This window comes from Erpetoichthys calabaricus, chromosome 7 (assembly GCF_900747795.2).
Source record: "Erpetoichthys calabaricus chromosome 7, fErpCal1.3, whole genome shotgun sequence".
Classification (NCBI taxonomy): Eukaryota; Metazoa; Chordata; class Cladistia; order Polypteriformes; family Polypteridae; genus Erpetoichthys; species Erpetoichthys calabaricus.
The window spans coordinates 143,285,449-143,306,640 of record NC_041400.2 but is presented as its reverse complement, the minus strand read 5'-3'; the positions used below and the strand labels follow the sequence as shown (position 1 = coordinate 143,306,640).

The 21,192-nt window shown below is 34.6% G+C and overlaps 1 protein-coding gene across 1 annotated transcript in view; it reads right to left on the bottom strand.

The window, feature by feature from the left end:
* mast4 (microtubule associated serine/threonine kinase family member 4) overlaps window positions 1–21,192 on the bottom strand; it is a 491,113-nt gene that overhangs the window by 384,888 nt on the left and 85,033 nt on the right. The window contains exons 2-3 of the mRNA XM_028805493.2: window positions 5,662–5,812; window positions 3,948–4,072 (exon numbers count right to left, since the gene is read on the bottom strand). Coding sequence (XP_028661326.2) covers window positions 3,948–4,072; window positions 5,662–5,812 — 276 coding nt within the window. The remainder of the gene's footprint in view (window positions 1–3,947; window positions 4,073–5,661; window positions 5,813–21,192) is intronic.

The following is a 21,192-nucleotide window of genomic DNA, read 5'->3' as shown; positions in this document are numbered from 1 at the left end:
TGTGATTGTATGGGTGGTTACCTGGCACTGTAGGGTTGCCACCCGTCCTTTAAAATACGGAATCGTGCCGCATTTGAGAATGAAATTGCTCGTCCCGTTTTGATTATCATTTTTTTTTTAAAGCAGCGTCTCATGCAAATCATCCCACACGCATTTTATGAAGATGCCTCCTTTCCTACTTTTGATTGGGTAATACTTGATGTCATCGTTAGTTTGATTGGTGTTTTTAACTGTCCAGTGAGTAGGGCGTGTCTTTCAACCGTAAGCAGATTTTTTGCACTGGTATCACTGACCTCGACGACGGCGACGTTATACGTCAAAAATAAATTACGATAAATGACGATTTTAGCGATACTTTATTACGACGGCGGCTACATAGACACGATCAAATAAAAACAAAAAAATCAAATAATCATTCTACATTTTCAAAACGTCGAAAAAACGACGGAATGAAAAAAAGGCCCACCCGACGACCCACCCATTCCATTTTTATATATATAGATAACTACCTATGCAATTTTGCAAACAATCCAGACAAATGACTAACTCTGGCACACACGCTGTGGAACACAATATAAGTTGGACATACAACCTTAAAAGTTTCTCTTGCTGGTTTTTAAATTACTTAATCACTTGATGTTAGAGGACTTTGCACCAAATTTTAAACCTGACATGAGAGATATATTTAAATGATGTTAAAGCCACTGTCATTGCCTTACAATGTTGCACTTAAATTGCCTAAATTTGCTAGAAACTAATAATAATAATAGTGTTGCACTCTGTCAGATTATGCACTTCACTAAGAGTGAAAACATTTACTAAATCTGCTGCTATAAAATATGGAAGTTCAGGTTTTTGCACTTTCATAACACACAGATTGTGTAATAATCTGAGATTCTTTGTTAAACATGTACTTGCAAGTTTCATTTATCTGGGTTATTTGTGATTTTATTTATACTTAAAAAATCCATATCATTCAATTCCAATCCTTTAATTGATTACCTTCTATAATGTACATATATACTATATGTACTTCAAACATGTGGCCTGCTGAATGTAAACAAATGCAGATTATCCAATGTGGTGATGCGACAGAATTATGCAATGGTCTTCAAAGACTTGGAAGCAAGGATCAGATACCCTGCTGACACATGTATTATAAATTATTTACAACATTAAAATTTGCTACTACATATTTCTTTACAATATCTGAATTCTACCAAATTTAGAAGCAATAACTACTGAATCATTACCAGCCTATAAATGTTTACTATTTTCTTTTCCATCACACTCGAAGATAGACAAGTTCTACTGAAGTTAGCTTGTAGTTTTTTCACTTGTCTTTTATATGTTTTGTATTTGTTTTAAGAGTACAGCCATAAATTACACTCTCAAAGACTTTCTGTATAATAATTATTGTTTTTTGAGAGTAAAACCCCCTAACACCCTTGTATATACCTTATAATCTATATTTTCTTGAACACTTATCGTAAAAGTACAGTTTCAGTTAAGACAATGTACTATCTGAACTAAAAATAAATGCTACTATTTGAAATTTCATCTTAGTGTAGTGGGGTAGCAAAACAGTTTTGGGAAGAGTTCAAACAATACCAACACTATATCAACGGTGGATTGGCAAGGAAAAAGCAACACTTCTTTTGGACCTACTAAGGATCTAGAGTGTGTTGGTCATTTTGACTAGCTTGCCCATTCACAGACTGTTGTCATTTTCATTTCCGTTACAACCTTCAAACCATCACTACTCTTAAAATGCTAATTTAACAGTGAAATACTTTTTATTTTCAACACAGTTTACTACCAGTTTTTCGCATTCAAAAGTGTTGGTAGTAAAAGGGAATTCAATAAAAAGAAAACTCAGGAAATGTGGGTGCCTGTCAGTTCTGTTTTTTCCCTTTCAGGAAATGACCAAAGTGTATCACTCAGCACAAATCCCAAAAGGATTGCCAATGGTAGCAGGAAGTCAGTATAGCCAGAAAGTTTAAAGAGCTGGTGAACACTACATATTATAGTCCTGAAGGAGCATAAATGAGAACTGGAGAAATAGATAAGTTGTTGTAAAGGAAAGAAATGAGAGGTAGTTTTAAATAGAATATTACAAGTAACAGGACTTCCCTCTAACAGCTAGGGATGGACAGTAGACATTTATTAGCCTACTAGGCGTTTATTCCACTGTTAACCGTGGAAAGTGTCTTATTCTGTTTAACTGGGAGCTGTAAAAATAAAAATATCCATCATGTCTAGAAGTACTGTTTGTATTTATTCAGTTATGTATGTCTTCTTTCTTAGTTTGCGAAGTAGCCCTTAGCTGTAATACTACATGGATATGAATATTACAGGTGTGTCACATACATGTTACAGTGAAATTCTCACTTGCATGTCCAATCAGCATGCAATATGTCACAACCCTCTAGTGTCATGATAAAAAAAATGTATTAAATACTTAACTTCATTTTATTTAAAATCTATTATCAAAAGGATCTACTGTATATGATTAAAACAGCATTAAATTTCAAAGCAGCATACAAAGCAAAAACTGGATAAATTATGTGTTAAGGTTTTAAGCATGGCAAACCAAGTTAATATAGTATAATACTTTATTTGAGCAGGCTAATATTAATTTGGATGTCTTTATTATTTGACTCTATGCAGGTTTGTGTTACAGCACTATCTGACAAGGTATTAAGCTTTTTTTTAGCCTGGCATTGCTACAGAACCCAAAAATATAAAATGGAACAATGTGCTTAGTAACTCTCCTTATTATGAGGTATTTGATAATCTGAGAAAGTGAGAAACTGGTAATTCTTATCACTGTTGCTGTTCATATTTAAAGTGGACATGCATCATAACAAAATGGATTAGGAATGTGGAAGAGGGAGTCAAGGTCGTAGGAAGACTAATGAAGGACATTCACTTTACAGATAATGAAGCAGCTGAAGCAACTGTCAAGAGCAAAATGTGATATATGATTGAAAACCTCCATTGGAGGCTTTCAAAGCATGAGTTGCATGCCAGTAACCAAGGAAGAAAGCATAATGCACACATGCACAAATTTAAATAAAAACTTTACAAAGCTATACACCCAACACACTATTTAATAACAGCAAACTTCAAACCTTTTATAATAAAATCAAACACATAAAAACTGTACAGCTGTTGTCAGCTATTTACACATATCATGTAGATGGTACTTTTACATGCAATAACTGAAATAATTTCCTTTAATGACTAAAATACAAGTATGCCTTACCATAACAGCTTAACAATTCCTTTATATTCCTTGTAGCTGTAAAACCTTATTAAATTTTCAGTTCTCCTCCTGATTTAAGTACTGGATATGGATACATCAATTGCAATAAATAAATAAATAAATAAATGTCACTATCCATAATGATACTAATCAATGGACCCACATGCCGTAATACTTGTAAGGTACCCAAGTTAGTCCTATGAACCTTTGACAAAAAGAAAGCTGCCCTTTACTGCAGGAATAAATTAGATGAGAATGACTGTATTTTAACATTAACAAGGCAGCTACAGTAAAATGATGAAAACCATTTTTTACAAAGTTTAATGAGAATATATAGCAATAACTACAGCTTATCTGAAGTGTACAATATATAGAACAGGCGTTAGTTGGAGTTTGTCCAAGAAATTTTTTGGAACCAGAAGCAGCCCCCCAACCTTCAGAATTACCATAAATGTCTATCCACAGTTACATGATATCACACTCGGAGAAATATTTTGTGATAGAGATGATATATCCACTATTTCTAGACAGATTGAATGTAAACTCTAATCAAGCCCACTGGCAAATAAAACAAGAAGCTGACAAATGCTTAAAAGAATATTTGTACCCACTTTAAAATATTTTAGAAAAATGAGAGGAATACAAAGAAGGTACTATAGAAAGTCTCTTTTTGACTCACCAAGCTTGCAGTGAGAGAAGGTGCGGATTGACCAAGAGTTTGAGAACGCATGCGTACCAAGTTGGAAGTCTCTGAAGAACTCTGCCATGACTGCTGAGCTGAAGCATAAGGCAACAGATACTTGCCTACAAATAGGAAAAATATGACATTATGTATTTGTTCTTTTCTGTACCATACACAGATATAACAAATAAAAAAAAAATCAGTTTTGTGTGTAATTCAATAAATTTGTCCACAACATTTAGCAAACTTTTCAGTATAAAGAAAACACATATGATTTTTCATTTCCAATTAGTAATGCAAAAATATATAACCAACAAAAATGGAAATCTCACATTATAACATGATTAAAATACTTTCATTTCTCATCAACAATGTCAGTATTAGCACTGAAAGAAACAGTACACAGTACTGCAATAGAATACCATAAAAAACAAAACTGTACATTTACAGAAAAGCTTATAAAGTCAAACCAGAAAATAGTGAACCGCTGGCTACTACACACTAAAACAATATCATACAGTAGAAAGAAACTGAGCGACTCCATAAAGACTGTTATTATATGAAGTGGGTAAAAGGTACAAATATTGTGAACAATTAAAGAACAGGAACACTGTGTAAGAATATGAAAAAAAACAAAATGCCTCAATGTATGTTTTAATATACTGTGATATATGGCTCATTTTGTAAAAAAGTGTAGACTACAAATGGTGCTTTCCCAGCAGTACCATTTTTTTAACCTAAACAGAACAATGGTAGAGATTCTATGCATACTATTTGTTCCAGTAAAAATAATGATTAAATAACTGATTTCTGAATTTGCAGCTTTCAGCCCTCTTATGTGTTATTTGGCCTTAAAAGGGTGTGCATGAAAACAAATCTACTCCAACCTATGACAAAATGAAGATAACGTTTTTTAAATGTGGGTGCACAATGGCACAACCTTTACAGTTTCCTGGTAACGTCTTCAGAAAGTAGAGTTCTCAGTAATTCTTCAAGGAGAGTTTATTTCTTTCAAATGTATTCACACTGACTTACTCCAATTACTTCATTTTAAACTCAGTGACATTCAGGTTAGCTTAACTGGCAAGTCTTCACTTTGATAGTATAAGTGACAGTTGGATCATGACTTATAGTTGCTGCTAAAATGATAGACTCGGATGCTCTGTGTCCCTGCTATAGAATAAATGTTTCATAAACATCTGTATAGATGATTATTGAGAGGAAGAGAAGTTGAAATGCATCCTTAATTGAAAGACATCAGTTATGTTAAAATTGAAATAGCATACAATGGTTGTAGCACATCATCTACTAATAACAAGTAAAAAACATGTTAGATGTTAATGTAAATGTACTGTAGATGTTAGCTCAGAAAGACACTACAGACTTTTCTTTTACTTAATAGAAATGGAATGAGTATGTATTTTTTATTTTCATAAATGCATACATTACTCAAAATTAGGCCTGCAAGCACACTAGGACACCAGCACAATAATTTGTCTTTAAAAAGAACATATACAATCTCCATTTTTGATGAATCAAAATGCTACCTAGAGGCAAGTATCTGGAATTGGAATCTTGCAAAAGTGATGTGAATAAAAGGGGGGAAAATACAGTACTTCACATACAAATGAAAAGAGCAACAGATCATGACAAAAGCTCCAACGGCAATTTATGGAAATCTGTGGGTGAGACACATTTCCTCAGGACATACCTGTCAGAGCTCCACCAAGACTTCCTCTTCTATATTGCTTTCCATCTTCACTGAGCTGGCGTTTGAATTTTAAAGCCTTTCCTGAACCATAAGACACCTCAGGGTTGCTAGACTTGCGCAAGGATACAGGAGGATGTAAAATGTGATCCAACTATTAAGAAGAAAGCAAAATTGCACTTTAGAAGAATAATCAAACATTGCTGAAAAGATTTATAAGCTTTTCTGATAACACTTTCCATAAACTAATACTTCTAATTATATGATTAAATCTGCCAGGTGTACACAGAAGATTAACATTTCTACTTTCAGAACTAGTTACAACAGTATAATATAAACAACAGACAATTAATGGAACATTATACATTAAATGGAAGAAACACAAATAGTTGTCAGTATGATTAGCTGTTGACTAACTTTATGACCTGTGGTATTAGTGAACTTCCTTGATGATAGCAGATATGCGCTGTGCACACTTCAAGTAATCAGTTGGTCATTCCAAGATATTTAAAGCTGGTGGCCCTCTCCTAAGCACCCACTCAATAGCAGAATAAAGCATGGTCTACCTCCTGCTTACCTAAGTCTATAAGAGGGTTCCTTAATTTTGTTGCCATTGGAAAAGACTGTTTTCCTGGCACTGCCATGTCAGAAATCAAACCTCTTCTCTGCAAGCCGTCTCATCATTGTCAGTAATCATGACTATAATGATGGAGTCTTAAGAAAATATGATGGAATTGAGCTAAGTGATCTCACGCCACAATATGTGAATAAAGAGCATACCAGAGGGCTCAGCATATCACCATGTGAAGTGGTAGTGTTTAAGAAGTGACTGTCAACCAACAAAAGCTGGGGTCTGACAGTTAAGAAGTTCAAAATATACTGACAGTGACACTAAATCTCATGTCTAGGAGCCTGGACTTTGATGATGTAACAGAGTAAAAATACTGAGTTACAGTCAATAAACAATACAGTGAAACAGTAGTTTTTATTATCCGAGTGTGCCAAGATGGTATGATGTACAAGCAGATAGGATAGCCCCTGTAGACCAATTATAAAGATATGTAAACTAGAGGTGGTCCTAACTCTCTGGAATATTATATTAAACATGCCTTCTTTAAAGTCTTTTTAAAGTATGTTGTATATTGTATATGCAAATTAAAATATGAATATTAGCAAAAGTACACAATGAGAATATTTTATAAATGCCCGTTGTTATGCCAGACACAAGTAATCAAAGTCATTCAGCTGGACCATGCACAAATGCTTTCCGCCTGCCTTTAAATTTCTACACTCCCTCCTCTAATAGCCTTCTGGCAAACAGAGAGAGAGAGCAACTACTACCGGTAGTTTTTATCAGCAACAGGCCAGGAGATGTGCATAGTCTCCGTGAGAGAAGCCAGAATAAACAGGTTTTTAAAGAGTCTGTGGAAAACACATCATTATAAATTAATCTTAAGGTTAATTTTTTGAAATAGATTTCTATAATGAAAAACTGTAACTTATATAACCAAAATAATACTTAGCATTTTCCTTGACACCTATTTTAAACTAGACACCAGTCAAGTTTGTTCCTGAAATAGTTGTAAGTATACTGTACATTTAGCTCTTCTTTGCTGCAAAATAAATCTGCTGCTGCTGCTGCTGTATTACAGTAAAGCACCAACTGTTCTTGTAGATGTAGTCTCACACAAAGTTCTCCATTAACTAGACCAGAGTAGCACAACAATATACTATTAACACAATCCAGTAAATGTGCTCCAGAATTAATCCATTCAGAAAATTACAACAATTTTGATGAGAACAGACCATTCAGCACAGTAAAGTTCACTAACCATATGCATTTATTTCTCCAAAATGATACTGAATCCTACTTGGTAACTTATTCCTTGTGTCTGTAATTCTCTGTGTGAAGAAAAATGAATATTTTTGTAAATTGTACCATTAAACTAAAAAAGGTTTACTACTGCACTACTGTGGTTTGTCCTCACAGACCTGTACTTAATCCAGTCACTCCTTTGCTGGATGCCCTCTAGCAATGCTGTGTCTTTTTTGTAATATCTAGACCAAACCTGCATACTGTACTCCAGATGAGGCCTCACTAGTGTATTATAAAGCCTAATTATAATCTCTCTTGAATTATAATGTTCTTAATCGCTTCTGTATACTGTCTAAATGTACAGTAGTGAGGAGTCCACTACAAAAAGCCCACTACAAAATTATAAGATGTACTTTCAAGTTTTCAACTTACCATTGTGTATTTTAATCTAAAATTTTTACTATGTGTTACACTTTCAATTTACATATCCATCCATCCATTTTCCAACCCACCCCAGGACCCATTTACATATGTAAAATTTAATTTGTAACAAATCTGCCCAAGTCAAAAAATCTGTCAAAGTTCAATGCTAATTATTCAGCAGATTCTAGATTATTTCCCCTTCTACTTAGTTTGGTATCATCTGCAGACTTAACCATCTTATTATTTATGATGTTATCCAAATTATATATACTAGAAAGAGTAATAGTCCAAGCACTGATCCCTGAGGGACTCCTCTTTTGTTATCTCTCAGTTCTGAAAACATTCCTCACACTATAACTCTTTGCTTAATGTGTTTAAGCCTGTTTGGCACCACCAGCCAACATCAAAAGCCTTTATGTACAACCTTATTAAAAGCTTTCTGAAAATCAAGATAAATAATATCATAGGTATCTCTTTGACTATATTCTTTTGTTGCATTAGTGAAACACAATCTTCTCTTTATGAACCCCTGTTGACTGTTCACTAATATTTCCATCAAATTAACTATAATTCATTTTAGGCTTACTAGCCCGTAGCTACCTTAGATAAACAACCAATCACCAATACATGTCAAGGTTTTATAAGTGTACTTACTAACCTCTTTAACTACCCAAGGATTAATTCATTGTGTACAGACATCACTTTGTGAGCAAGGAGCTTATTATAATACTAGTTTAATTGTGTCCCAAAGCACATAACGTTATTTACCAAGATATCAAAGCCACAATATAAGACACAGACAATTCTTCCTGGACTAGTATGGTACCTTTTAAAATCCTGCTAAATTTGTCCTAAAAAAAGGGTTAACATCGTCAAAAGACATTTAGCCAAACAACACATCAGCACTATTGTAGAATAAATCTTGCTTGGTAGAAATTCCGGACCACTATTAAAGTCAGGTTGCCAAGTGTTTATTTTTATTCTTCCTTTAATGATTTTGATTTTATGACTTTATTTAAAATTTCAAGTGCATACAATGTAGTTCTCAGACAATTTCAAGATATCTATCACACAGTTCTTCAAAATGAATATTGAGATAGACAGTTAAAATTTACTTTTGTTTGTCTTTAGTTAATTATACAAACCTGAACTGGACTTTACATACAACAGTAAGCTTTGGCATTTCTAAATAAATTAGCACTATTTCTGTTTAATAACTGTAACCATTTTACTCTGAACCAAACGTGTTTAAGGATCCTATCAGTCTGAATAATCAGTGAAAATTGAGAAACCAAAAAGTGAAGTTTATATTTTAGAACATCATTAGGTGTTAACATTTTTACACTAGAATTAATCAGTATAATGCGGACTCATTTTATGAGCAAAAACTATTGAAAATGAGGAGGCAAGGCTGTCTCTGTATGGAGGATGGGTGGAAACTGATCGCTGAATCCCTTTAGAGATTCAACTTTACTGTATGCAAAAATTAAAGAGGAAAAAAGCTTACAAAGAAAATGTAAAAGAATCACTGTGACAGGCAATTATGCAGATATGGAGCTGTTTTTTTTTTTGACAATCCCCGAAAGAAAAGGCATTGCGAGTGCTGGTAAAATACGGATTAGCCTTTATTAGTCATCCAGTTTTGCAAATGTTATGATGTAGAGTTTAGGATAAAGAAAGCCAGAAAAAGTAGTCACCACATTAGACTGCAACTTAAATGTACAAAAACAAACACTACTAATAAAAAAGGCTAACAAGTATTGAATTAAGAAAAAACATACAGTAAAATAGCCTTCTTTTCGTCCTCATCCTGTCAACATCTCACAGAGCTATTTGATATTCTTGTGACACCAGCATTCATCAAAATCAATGCAAAGACGTCTCCAGAGTGTATATCTAAGAGATGCATGCTTATAAAGCCAAGGCAAATGAAGTCATTAAATGCTGTGATGTCCTTGTAAATATTATTAATTGCCAAAGGGACCACACTTATAAAAGCATGTTGCAAGAGCCTGTTGAATCTCCTGGGACAATAAGCCATCTTCTGGCCTTCAAGAAAAGCTTGATTAACGTTGTTCTCTAAGAATCACAAGCTAACTTAAATCGACACAAATGTCTTTTTTTCTCTTTGTCTTAGAAAAAAAAATGTGTACAACACCAAAAAGATAACATTGGTTTAGTAAGCGACATCGAGAAAGCTGTAATGATATTCAGTGATTTATACAGAATAACATAAGGGCCACCAGACTGAATTCTACAAATAACTGCTTGTTGAAAACCTTGAACCAAAGATATACAATGGGTTTCTTATTTCAATTTTATACAAAGGATCAATTAGGAATTTGCAAATACAAAAAATGCGATAGTAGTAGTTGTCTGGTGAACAGTTACTTTCTGGATCTGTCTCCAACAGTATTGCCTTCTGGTAAAACACAAGGAGCATATGACACCTCATCTCTATTTTAATTTTCTTTTTCCATGTTCAAAAATTCTGCAGTGTGTGAAAATCACATACTGTAGTGACAGTTGTGGTTCAGTTATCGATTGGAGTTAACATATGGTAGCACACATTTAAATGTGATGCTAGTTAATTAAGTCACATAGCCCTTCTGCCACTAACATGAATGAGAAACATGATAGACCATTTAAAGAAAGACTATAATATATAAAAAAACATATAAAAAATATATAAAAGTGACATTAGGAACGACTAGTAAACTCCCATGAACTATTTGTATTGGATTTACATGCCCTCCGTGTGTGTCTGTATAGATGGTTCCTCTCATATCCCAAAGACAAGCATGTCAGGCTAAGTATGGGTGTAAGTTTGAGTGTGTCCTCAATGTTTAGGATTGCTTTAAGCCTTGTGCCTAGTGCTGCCGAAATAGGCATTGGCTACCCAGAGTCTGAGCTGTATGAACAAATTAAAAAACTAAACACTGGGTGGATAAAGATAACACAATAATATGGTTAAATCTGTCTGCAGAAAAGTCTCACTTTGACCCAGATGTTTAGCACACTCCATAATCAACCTCAGTTAATAAAATCAATAGCAGACAGACACATGCAATGAGTAGAATAAACTGAATTTACCATTATTATATATACCTGTGTCAGGTATAATGAAAAATCCAATAACCTTTTATAGAGCTCCATTACTGACTTAACCATATCTGCTTCTAAATTAACAGTTCAAAATTACTACTGTCGAACAAAATTAACTTTTCTATTGCAAATCTCCACTGCCAATAGAAGGATGAATGATTTGCTTAGGCAGTTTACAAAAGCGAATCGCCAAGAGCAACCCTAAATAAGAACTGTGAAAGCAAACAGGAAGCCGACTCTAACATCTGCTTTAGGGATCTGAATATTTTATCAAAAAAAAAAAAAAAGCACTTGCCCAGAAGACGAAGAACCAGCTGGTAGGGTTGCACTTCATTTATTATCAAGCCTTTTTTGCCAAACAAAGAACCATATAAGGAATAAGTGATGGCAAATATAAACTCATTAGTTTTGTTTTAATCATGTGCATAAAATAAACATCACAGGGATTCTGGATTTGAATATCAATATTTGATCAAGCCAAGAGATAACTCAATGAATTTTTACAAGCAGCCAGTGAGAGAGGGGAAACTCTACAGTATATATCATCAGTGAAAAGTGAAATTGAAAAACCAAAGTACATCATTAAATAATTCAGAAAGTTTCATTTCAAATGCAGGCTATGAACCACACAGCTATAATACTACTCATTAAAATAAGACATTGTACATCATGATAATTCAGCTAAACAAATTTTTTTTCGAAATTAGTGTATTAGTGATGTAACATCCGCTCATACTACATTTCAAATCCTACAATGGCTTAAGGCACCTACTGTATGTCTGACACCTCTATATAAATGTCCCAATCTACCACAGAGCATATACTCACTCTTATTTCCATCAGGCTATTTTAGAGTTGCTAACAAACATGACTATCACATTTAATCTGGACCAATATGAGCAAGTAAATATGTGCATCTTAACATATTACCTGATGGAAGGGTGCCTTTCTAAGGTTGGCCTCTGTTCTGCTTCCAGTACAGCTACACAGTACAATATATAAAAACTCAACTATTTATTTCTCTGAAATTGTTCCTAAATATGTAACTCTGTAGGCCTATTAAATTCCCATGGTGATGTAGGGGTCAAAGGATGATCTGATTATACAGCTGGCATCAGAAAGCATTGTGTAAGTTTTTAAATTATGCTGCTTTGCATATGAAACACTTACAATATTCAATATGCAGTATCTGTGGAGACTATAGTATTTCAGTACTTTCAGTGCATGTTATAAAATTCACAGTGATAAAGAAATATTAAAATCATCCATGTGCAAGCCTATTTCACTTTAACAATACAAAATGGGATTGCAACTATCAAAATGTAGTGGTTCAATGCCTTTTGCTTATCTCAACTGCATCAGGTACAAGGAAGGATTCAGTCCTGAACTAGTTTGCCAGGCTATCAAAATCATTCATGTATACACCATACACTAATTCATAATGAACAACGTGGACAAGAAAAAAGTAACCTTTACTGCAAAATGATGCATGTTCATTCATACACCTTTTAGTCTTTAACCAACTAATAGCCAGTAGTAAAGTAAAGTCTGTCCCAAGGCCAGATCAAAGTGGAGGGCTGGCCCCTGCCAAGGGACTGCATCCATGGTAAATGAATAAAACTCATTTGCAAATACTATCCAGGGTAGCTGATGCACCCACAATGACAGACAACTGAACCTATTGTACTTGTGGGAAGTGGACAATTTTCCAATGTGTCTAAGATACAAAACTAAAATGCAGATAAAAATGAGATTATTTCACCAAAATCAGAGATCCGAATAGCCACATTGAACAATTGCACAGGACACTATATTGCTCAAAAAGAAGCCTCTGTATTAAAATTTTTAACAAAACCAAATTTCAGTGGTTGTTCTATCTAAATTGAGGCTAACTGAATTAGGGATAAAGACCATACAAATACCTGACAGCAACAAAGTAATTACATTATTCACCTCTGACTGTTAAAAACACACACAAGGCATCATCCTCACATTGGACAATAAGACACCTGAAGATGTGCTCAAAACCCATCCTCCTCTCTTAAAGCCTCCCAGCTTCTGATGCTTGAAGGTACAGAGCAAATTATGTGTTTTCTATATATAACCTTCCACGCCTAGTTCAGACAATGCCAAAGACGACTTCTTTGCACAACTGGAAAACACATTGAAATCCATGCCAAGGAAGAAAACACTTGAGACTTCAATGTCCATGTGGGTGTGGAGAAGACCTGTTTAGTTCTTGAAAAATTTGGAATTGGCAAAGCCTACGATAATGGTACCAGACTGTTATCATTTGTGAAACAACCTCTTCTGCCATATACAGAAACATTAGTTGGAGTAGTGTTTTCCAAATGGCAAAGACATTAGTTTTAGACCATATATCAATTCTCATTTCTGATCATCAATCAAATATGTGTATGTGATAAGTGTCAAAAACTGTGGTTCCATCCACTATTTTGTCCTCATAAAAGTTCAACTTCATCTATAATGTAGAAAATACCAGGCAGTTCTATCAGTGAGACAAGAATGACACTAATTTCCAAGTAAGGTGAAGCAATTCGCCAGTCTGCCACAGCCTGATGTGGACACAGAAGAAAGCACGTCTTGAAAGTAATTTCTGAATGAGTTAAAAAATTACCTAAAGTCATTTGTTACAGAATGCAGGTGTGGATTTCCAATGAGTTCTTGGGCTAAAGAGACCAACACAAGCAAATCTTGTTAACTATGTGCAATACAGATAACTCAACCAAGAGAATGCAAAATGACAAAGAAGCTGACTGTGAAGCTTATTGGAACAGTGTTGAAAACAGCTCCACAAGTTTAATGGCACTCTCAGATAGAAACATACACAAAGCTAATGTGAGTTTTGTGTGATTCTCCACTTAGCGCAACCAAAGATAAAAAACCACAGGAAGCACAACCTCACCTGTCACTCATAGAAATGCCAGACAAATTAGACCATGCATGTCAAACCAACTATGGATAAAAAGAAAGCAGCAAAGAAGCTATTGAAAAATGGCAAAGCACCTGGAATGGACAGCTAAAGTACCCTGCTTGTGTGACAGCATTTACTGCTAAAACTAATCTGGAACTGTGAGCACATTCTTATGATCAAGGACCATTTATTGTTATTCCAACATCCACATGCAGAAACGAAATTCAGTACTCAGATTCCGGTAATTAGACAGTGCACATCCCCATAAAAACTTCATAATAAAAAGCACCCCATAAGTAGCCCCTTAACCCTATAAACTTCATGATAAAGGTATCACAGATAACACAATAAAATAGAAAGAAATAACATTGATACATAAAATAAAGTAAGTAAGAAAACTATAGCTGAAGAAATATTATTGCAGTATGCCCTGTAAGAGAAGAAATCATTGACCTCAGTTGGATAAATTCAGACAGATGGGGAGAATTACTAAGGCAAAAGCTTCCTTTTGATTGCTGGGAAGGTCTACATAAGAATTAACCAATCACATTTACAGATCCAACAACAAAACAACAGGAGATGTGCAGGATGAATTCCATCCAAACTGGGATTTTACAACCAAATTTTCATCATCATTCAGCTCAAAGAAGAACTAATCCAATGTGTCAAGCAATCTGTCACTCTATTCATTGACTTCAAAGTGTTGAGGATTGGGAAACCTGTCTGCAACTATTTAGATACTTTTTGTGCTTTGAATGTTGCTTTTTTAATTTACGACAAAATATATTTTAAAAGTTTATTTTTAGAAGTTTATTTTTATTTAGGAGTTCAAATTTTTTTTCTTTGTTTGAGAAATTTACATTTTATTTAATTTAAATTTTCAACTGCTTCACATCACCATTTTAAAAGTTGCAATGGGTAGACAATGGTTGCTAAGGGATTGGCCTAGTTGCTAGGGGTCACCTTTCTGATGCAAGCTGAAGTACTGTACTAGGGTGTTGTACCGTGTTAGCCATTATGAATGTACAGAAAAGCCAAGCAAAATGACACCTTTTACTGGCTAACTAAAAAGATTACAATATGCAAGCTTTCGAGGCAACTCAGGCCCCTTCTTCAGGCAAGATGTAATCAAGATGCAAGATGATAAATTACAGCGCAACAACATGATCTCCTTTGTTCGTGATATGGATTCAATCAACAAACATGAGCTGAAAGAAATGTCTACCATAGTTTTTGGTATTCCGGTTTTGAGTCCTGTTTTCATTTCACCTTGGTGCTCAAATTGGTGTTTTGGGTCTGGTTATACTGCTGTATTTTGGTGATCATCTCCTAGCGATTCTTTGCTACGATCACGATCAAGTCATCCAGTTCAGAAAAACATATTTCTGTGCTCAGAAACATTTACTTTTTGTTTTCAATTTTTATTTTTATTTATCAGGAAATAAAAGTTTCATTTTATGTTTTAAGGAAACATGCTTTTTCTGATTTACTGCTTTTAACATCAGAGTAGGGTTCTAAAACATAAAGTGTCAGTACTCAACCAGGGTGGTCAGCTTGGGAAAAAACATCAGGCAGTGGGTGTTTGGGCCATTTCATTTTTTGTAACTGGCATAGTACCAAGCAATTTTGACTGGCTAGCATTACAAAAGCACTACAAGCAAAGCAAACAATACACTCACAAAAAATATCAGCCTCTACCAAGTGACATACAGTGGACCCAGTAACTGTGTACACATTCAAAGTGAACTTTCTGTGGAGTTTCCCATTCAAACAAGAAACCGATAAAAGTTGTGTGATGTCATTGCTGTTATTCAACACAGTAATTTATGCCATGATGAGGAAAGCATTAGATTTGTTTAAGTGGCACCCATAACAGCATATTACTTCAAAAGCAGGTATTAGCTAAGGGATCAAAAAAGAAAAAATCTTTATCAAAACTTGCATGCCAAAATAGGAACAAATAATTTGATAGATACAAGTCATACAACAAGGTGGTAATAAAAATGCTGATGGAAAGTATTTAATATTTATGCTGAGATTCTCATATTATGGTGTTAATCTCTTCATTTGTTGCAAGATCTGTCTAAGTGCCAGGTTGACTGCAAACTGTAGTGCTACTACCATGGAGGCCAGTGCTAGTATCTGGAATACTCACCAGTTTTGATGAGAAAGACTACTTGTGCTCACTTACAGTAACTGCTAAACTAGGTGTGGTGCATTGACTATGAATGTGGCAATGATTTGCCTATTACCTGTACTATGTGTAAGGGAGTAGGATTATGCTTATTTCAGTAATTAGGATTATGCATACGTGTGAATTTCCCATTGGGATTAATAAAGTATCTATCTATCTATCTATCTATCTATCTATCTATCTATCTATCTATCTATCTATCTATGGGGAGCAAAACTATTGTTACGGCTGCATACAATTTTTGGCAAGTCACTGAGACAATAATATATTCTCTGTAACTCCATTACATCAATTGGTACTGGAAAAATACTGTACACTTATTTCATAATATTTTTTGTAAATAAACTCTATTTGACTCTACAGTCTTGAGATTCTAATGGAAAGGAAATTTAGACTTTGAAAGCACAAAGCTGCATTTTCAATGCCCATTTTCACCTTAATGTGAGATCCTGAGTAAGATAAAAAGTTCAAGGTAGAAGTGTCAGGGAAACAAACATTAAAAAATATACACCCCACAAACTTGGGGTCTGACTTGTATGGTAGGTAGACTGATGACTCTAAATTGGCTCAACATACAGTTAAGTGAGTTTATCTTTGATTCCCACCTTGCACAAAGTACTACCAAGACAAGCAGACTGAAGGACTGGAGCCAGGAAGCATTTCAAAGAGTTGTGAGGATCTGGAAGGAACTTCTAAGGAATGTAGTTGAAGAAGAAACCTTGAAATCCCTTAAGAAGAATCTGGATGAGATATTCATACACCTTATCTATTAGTTAAACAAATTAGCTTTATGGACTTCATGGCTTTCTCTTTATTGTCAAATTTCTTATTTTCATAAGTATGCCATTGCCTGGTGCACTGGTGTTGTCCTAACAACAGTTGGGGGTAACGTGGTACAAAGTAAGTATTAATGTAATCTAATTACTTTTCTCAGTGAGAAAGTAATGTGGTACTTTATGGTTTAAATTCACATTAGAGTTACTGACTTTTAAAAATACATCTGAATGCCTTGTACCTTTCGAACGATTTATACTGTATTTGTATGCATTTAGAGGGTAACATAAAAGTAATTAGTCATGTGAGTACTTTTTCCAGCAAGAAATGAGCAATGTAATCTGATTAAAATTTGAAAGAAATAACAATTTATAACAGATTACTTTCTTTGAGTAACTTTCCCAACCACTGTAAGACTGTGCTGCTCTGGACAGACCAACACAACCCCCTAAATACTACCATTGATTAAAACCATATGAGTGAAACCTTGCGTTCCTTTCCTAAATGGGTTCAAGTGCTCGTAGCTTTAAATATGTAATTTTTGCCCAGAAAATGAAGGGTTTATTGTTAGTACTTCCACTGCAACATAAACACAAATAATAAACAGAGAAACACCTGGCATTATTTTTCTCTTTTCTTTTATAGCTGATCTACAAATTAATCAAGGCAAATTAAAAAGAAATGCGCTGAAAACCTTTCATTAATTTCAAAAATGGAAAAATCTGAAATTGTGACACTTAAAAAGTATTCATACACTTTGAACATAAGCCTAATGGCTATAGTGCTCTGTATCACCTTAACAACTTACCCATTTTTTTAATGGTTCTGGTGGACCAACTATTCTCCATTAATTTATAAGAAATAAACCCTCTCTTGTTGTAGTCCAAAAGTAGGGTAGAGATTTTACAAAAAGCAAACAAAAATGGAAAAAAGAGCAATCAAAAAAAGTCAGGGATAGAATTATAGCAGACCAGAGACCTGAGGAAGGGTACAAGACATTGAACATAGCTCGGAGCTCAGTACTGTCCGTCATAAAGAAGTGAAACAAAATATGAAACTAAAGCCACGCTGCCTGGATCAGGCCACCACTTTAAAATGAGGTCACTGACCAAGAATGGCACTTGTCAGATAGGTTACTGTCTCTCTTACTGAGTTGTGAAGACAGTTGCTGTAACTGGAGAGAGTGTTAATAGCTCTACAATCTCCAAGATATTGCACAATAACAGCCATTGTGGACAAGTGGCAAGAAAGAAGCCCTGAGTGAAAAAAAAAACATGTGCTTGAGCATAAGTTGCTGCAAAAATATGTCAAAAAGTCTTGAGGTTTAAGGAGACTAAAGTGGAACTTGAACACTCAGTGACATATGTACCAAAAAATCAGCCAGGTAACACCATTCCCAATGTAAAATGTGGTGGTAGCAGCATCATATTGCGATAATGTTTTTCAGTAGCAGAGACAGGCAATCTGGTCAGGACTGATGAGAATATGAATACTGCATAATTCTGGAGGTAATCCAGCTCCCTTCTGACAGAAAGTTTAAACTGTGGAGGAAGTTTGCTTCCAACAGGACAATGATCAAAAGCACACTGGCACAAAAACAATGGAGTGGCCTAAAATAAAAAAAAAATTATTGTACTTGAGTGGCCCAGCAGAGTCCTTAACCTAATAAAACACCATGGGGAGAACTAAAAAAAAAAATGCCGTCCACTGCTGCTCTCAACTAACATGACTCAGCTTGAAAAATTTTGTAAAAGGCATGGACAAATCTAGCTATATCACATTGTGCAAAAATAATACAAACATTCAAAAAGACTACTTCCTTTAATAGCTGCAATAGGTGGTTCAACCAAGTATGGTACAAGGGAGATTAATGTTCAGATGAATATTTATTGTTGAAGATACTGTACCCATTTATTGTTGAAGATACTGTACCCAAAAAGGGGCATATGTGACAATGCATTTATTCAGGGCACACCAAATGCCACTAAAGACACGAGAAGGGAAAGAAAATGCAAAGTACTTGGCAATAGAAAATCATAAACAATTACTACAATTAATTAAAAGACCTGAGAGTACTATAAAACAACCATGGAAGTAGCTCAAACAAGAGTATACTATGCTAAAAACGTAGTCTTCAGCCCTAATTTAAAAGATGAGATTGACAGGGCTTCTCTACTATAGCAGGTAGATGGTTCCATTACTGGACACACTCACATAGTACACACAGTCACTGAAACTGGGGCAATTTATAAAGTACATGTACTAATGACAGCATGTCTTTAAACAATATGTCCAATGGAAACTCGCATGAAACAGATTAAAACATGCAAACTCCAAACCAAAGCCATCTGAGACAAAACAGCAATCTACTGTTCAAGAGTTATGAAGTGGAAATGACATGCATTGTGTTACTGCTGACTGAAATAACTGAAGAAAAAATTTAATTACCCTCCACTTAGAACTGATATTTTGCACTTGTTATTCAGTATGGTAATTGTAAAGCCACTGTCTACATTTTTGTTTTCCTCATTTGTTCATGCCATCACAATCACCAATTAATTCTGCAACTTGTTCAGCTCTGCTTGGCTCAAATGTACATGTCAGGCAAACCGGATAAAGCAGTCAAATACACAGTCAAGAACACAGGTGGTAAACCAGGATATGAGCATTCAAAATGGCAAACAAGCTATGGCTTATACTGAGCATATAGTATAGGACACACACTCAATTACATTATTGATGTGGCAGCATATTTTAATAAATGATTGAAGGAGATACTGATACAGCTTTGCCGCTGATTGACTAAATGAGCAGATGGACAAAGTGGTCTTGCTTCATTCACTTTTTTATAATGATGTGGCAAAACATCATTAGCAACACCGTAAACAGACTGATGAACTTATTGTAAAATACTAATTAGGATTTCTTTTTAATAATGCACTAACATTTGGTGTCATATGCAACATCATTTGATATAATGATGCCTAATGCACAAGAGCATCAAAATACAACAGAAACAACAACAAAAATATGACAGAAACTAGGCAGCTGCCTTGTTTAGAGTCTACATCATTCAGTTCTTCAAAGAGCTCTTCACTTTAACAAGGCTTAACAGATCGTCAGAGAGGTACTTGGTTTGCTGTGAATACAAATTAACTAAAATGTAGTGCTGTATGAAAAGAGAATTTAATTCAACAGAACTGATGCCAAGATGCAGCAGCTCATTTCTTGCTCTCTGAAATTTTTATTGTACCAGGTTAACACTATGAACAATGTATTAATCTGTTTATTAAGAGAAATATTAAAATTTCTGAACACACTATGAGGAGTTCTAATATTCCCCATGACCTAAAAACAATCCAATTTTTTCTTTCTTTATTTAATCTCTTTATCTCTTTCAGCTGAAATAATAACGCTCTCGGCTGCTGCACAGCAACATGAAAATATAGCACTAGGTTGTAACTTCAGTGGCTGAGTAGCATAATTATGTTACAATACAGACCAATTTAAAATATATAAACATATCCGTGTACAAAGCCCATGCAATAAATCACCATAACTGCTTTGTATGCTGTATTCATAAATCATGAACATCAGAGAGCTGAATTAGTTTATACAAGTGGAAACTGTTTTGATCTTCACAAAACAAGAAAACGCCATAAAAAGAAACACAGAAAACATGTAAGAAAAACAAGGAGAATCGGCAATTACTACAAATATTCTCTATTCTCTAGATTTTAAAAAGTCCCTAATGTAGAGAGGAGAAAAAAGGCCAAACAGTAGTCTGCTGCTCAATACTAGAAAGATTACATCACCTGATTTCAACAATCAAGTCATGATAAAGTACATACTAATGAAATTGATATTCTTAAGATTTAATTTTTCTGGGCTCAAATATCTACACAGAAAGTGAATATGTTAAAGAATTAAGATAGCATTACCTTATAAAAAAAATGACACAACTTGATAGAGATTGTGTATCAACAAAGTAATGGCCTTCTTATTGGCCAGCTGTGGCTATGAAAATGTTAAACTAGAATTGAGACCTCTGTGCCAATATGCCGAAGCCTTTCCCAGAAGAATTAGGCTCTAAAAGGCAGTCCTGGTTAGAGCATGCTAGATTATCATGTGGTACGTTCATTCATAAACATATAGTTAGCACCGACAGACCAACTTATAGTCACCGATAAATCAGAAGTACATCTTTGTGCTGTGGGAGATAAACTCAGGTAAACTGAAAAACTCAAGTAGTCATGAAGAGAATGTGAAAGTCAACACAGGCAACAC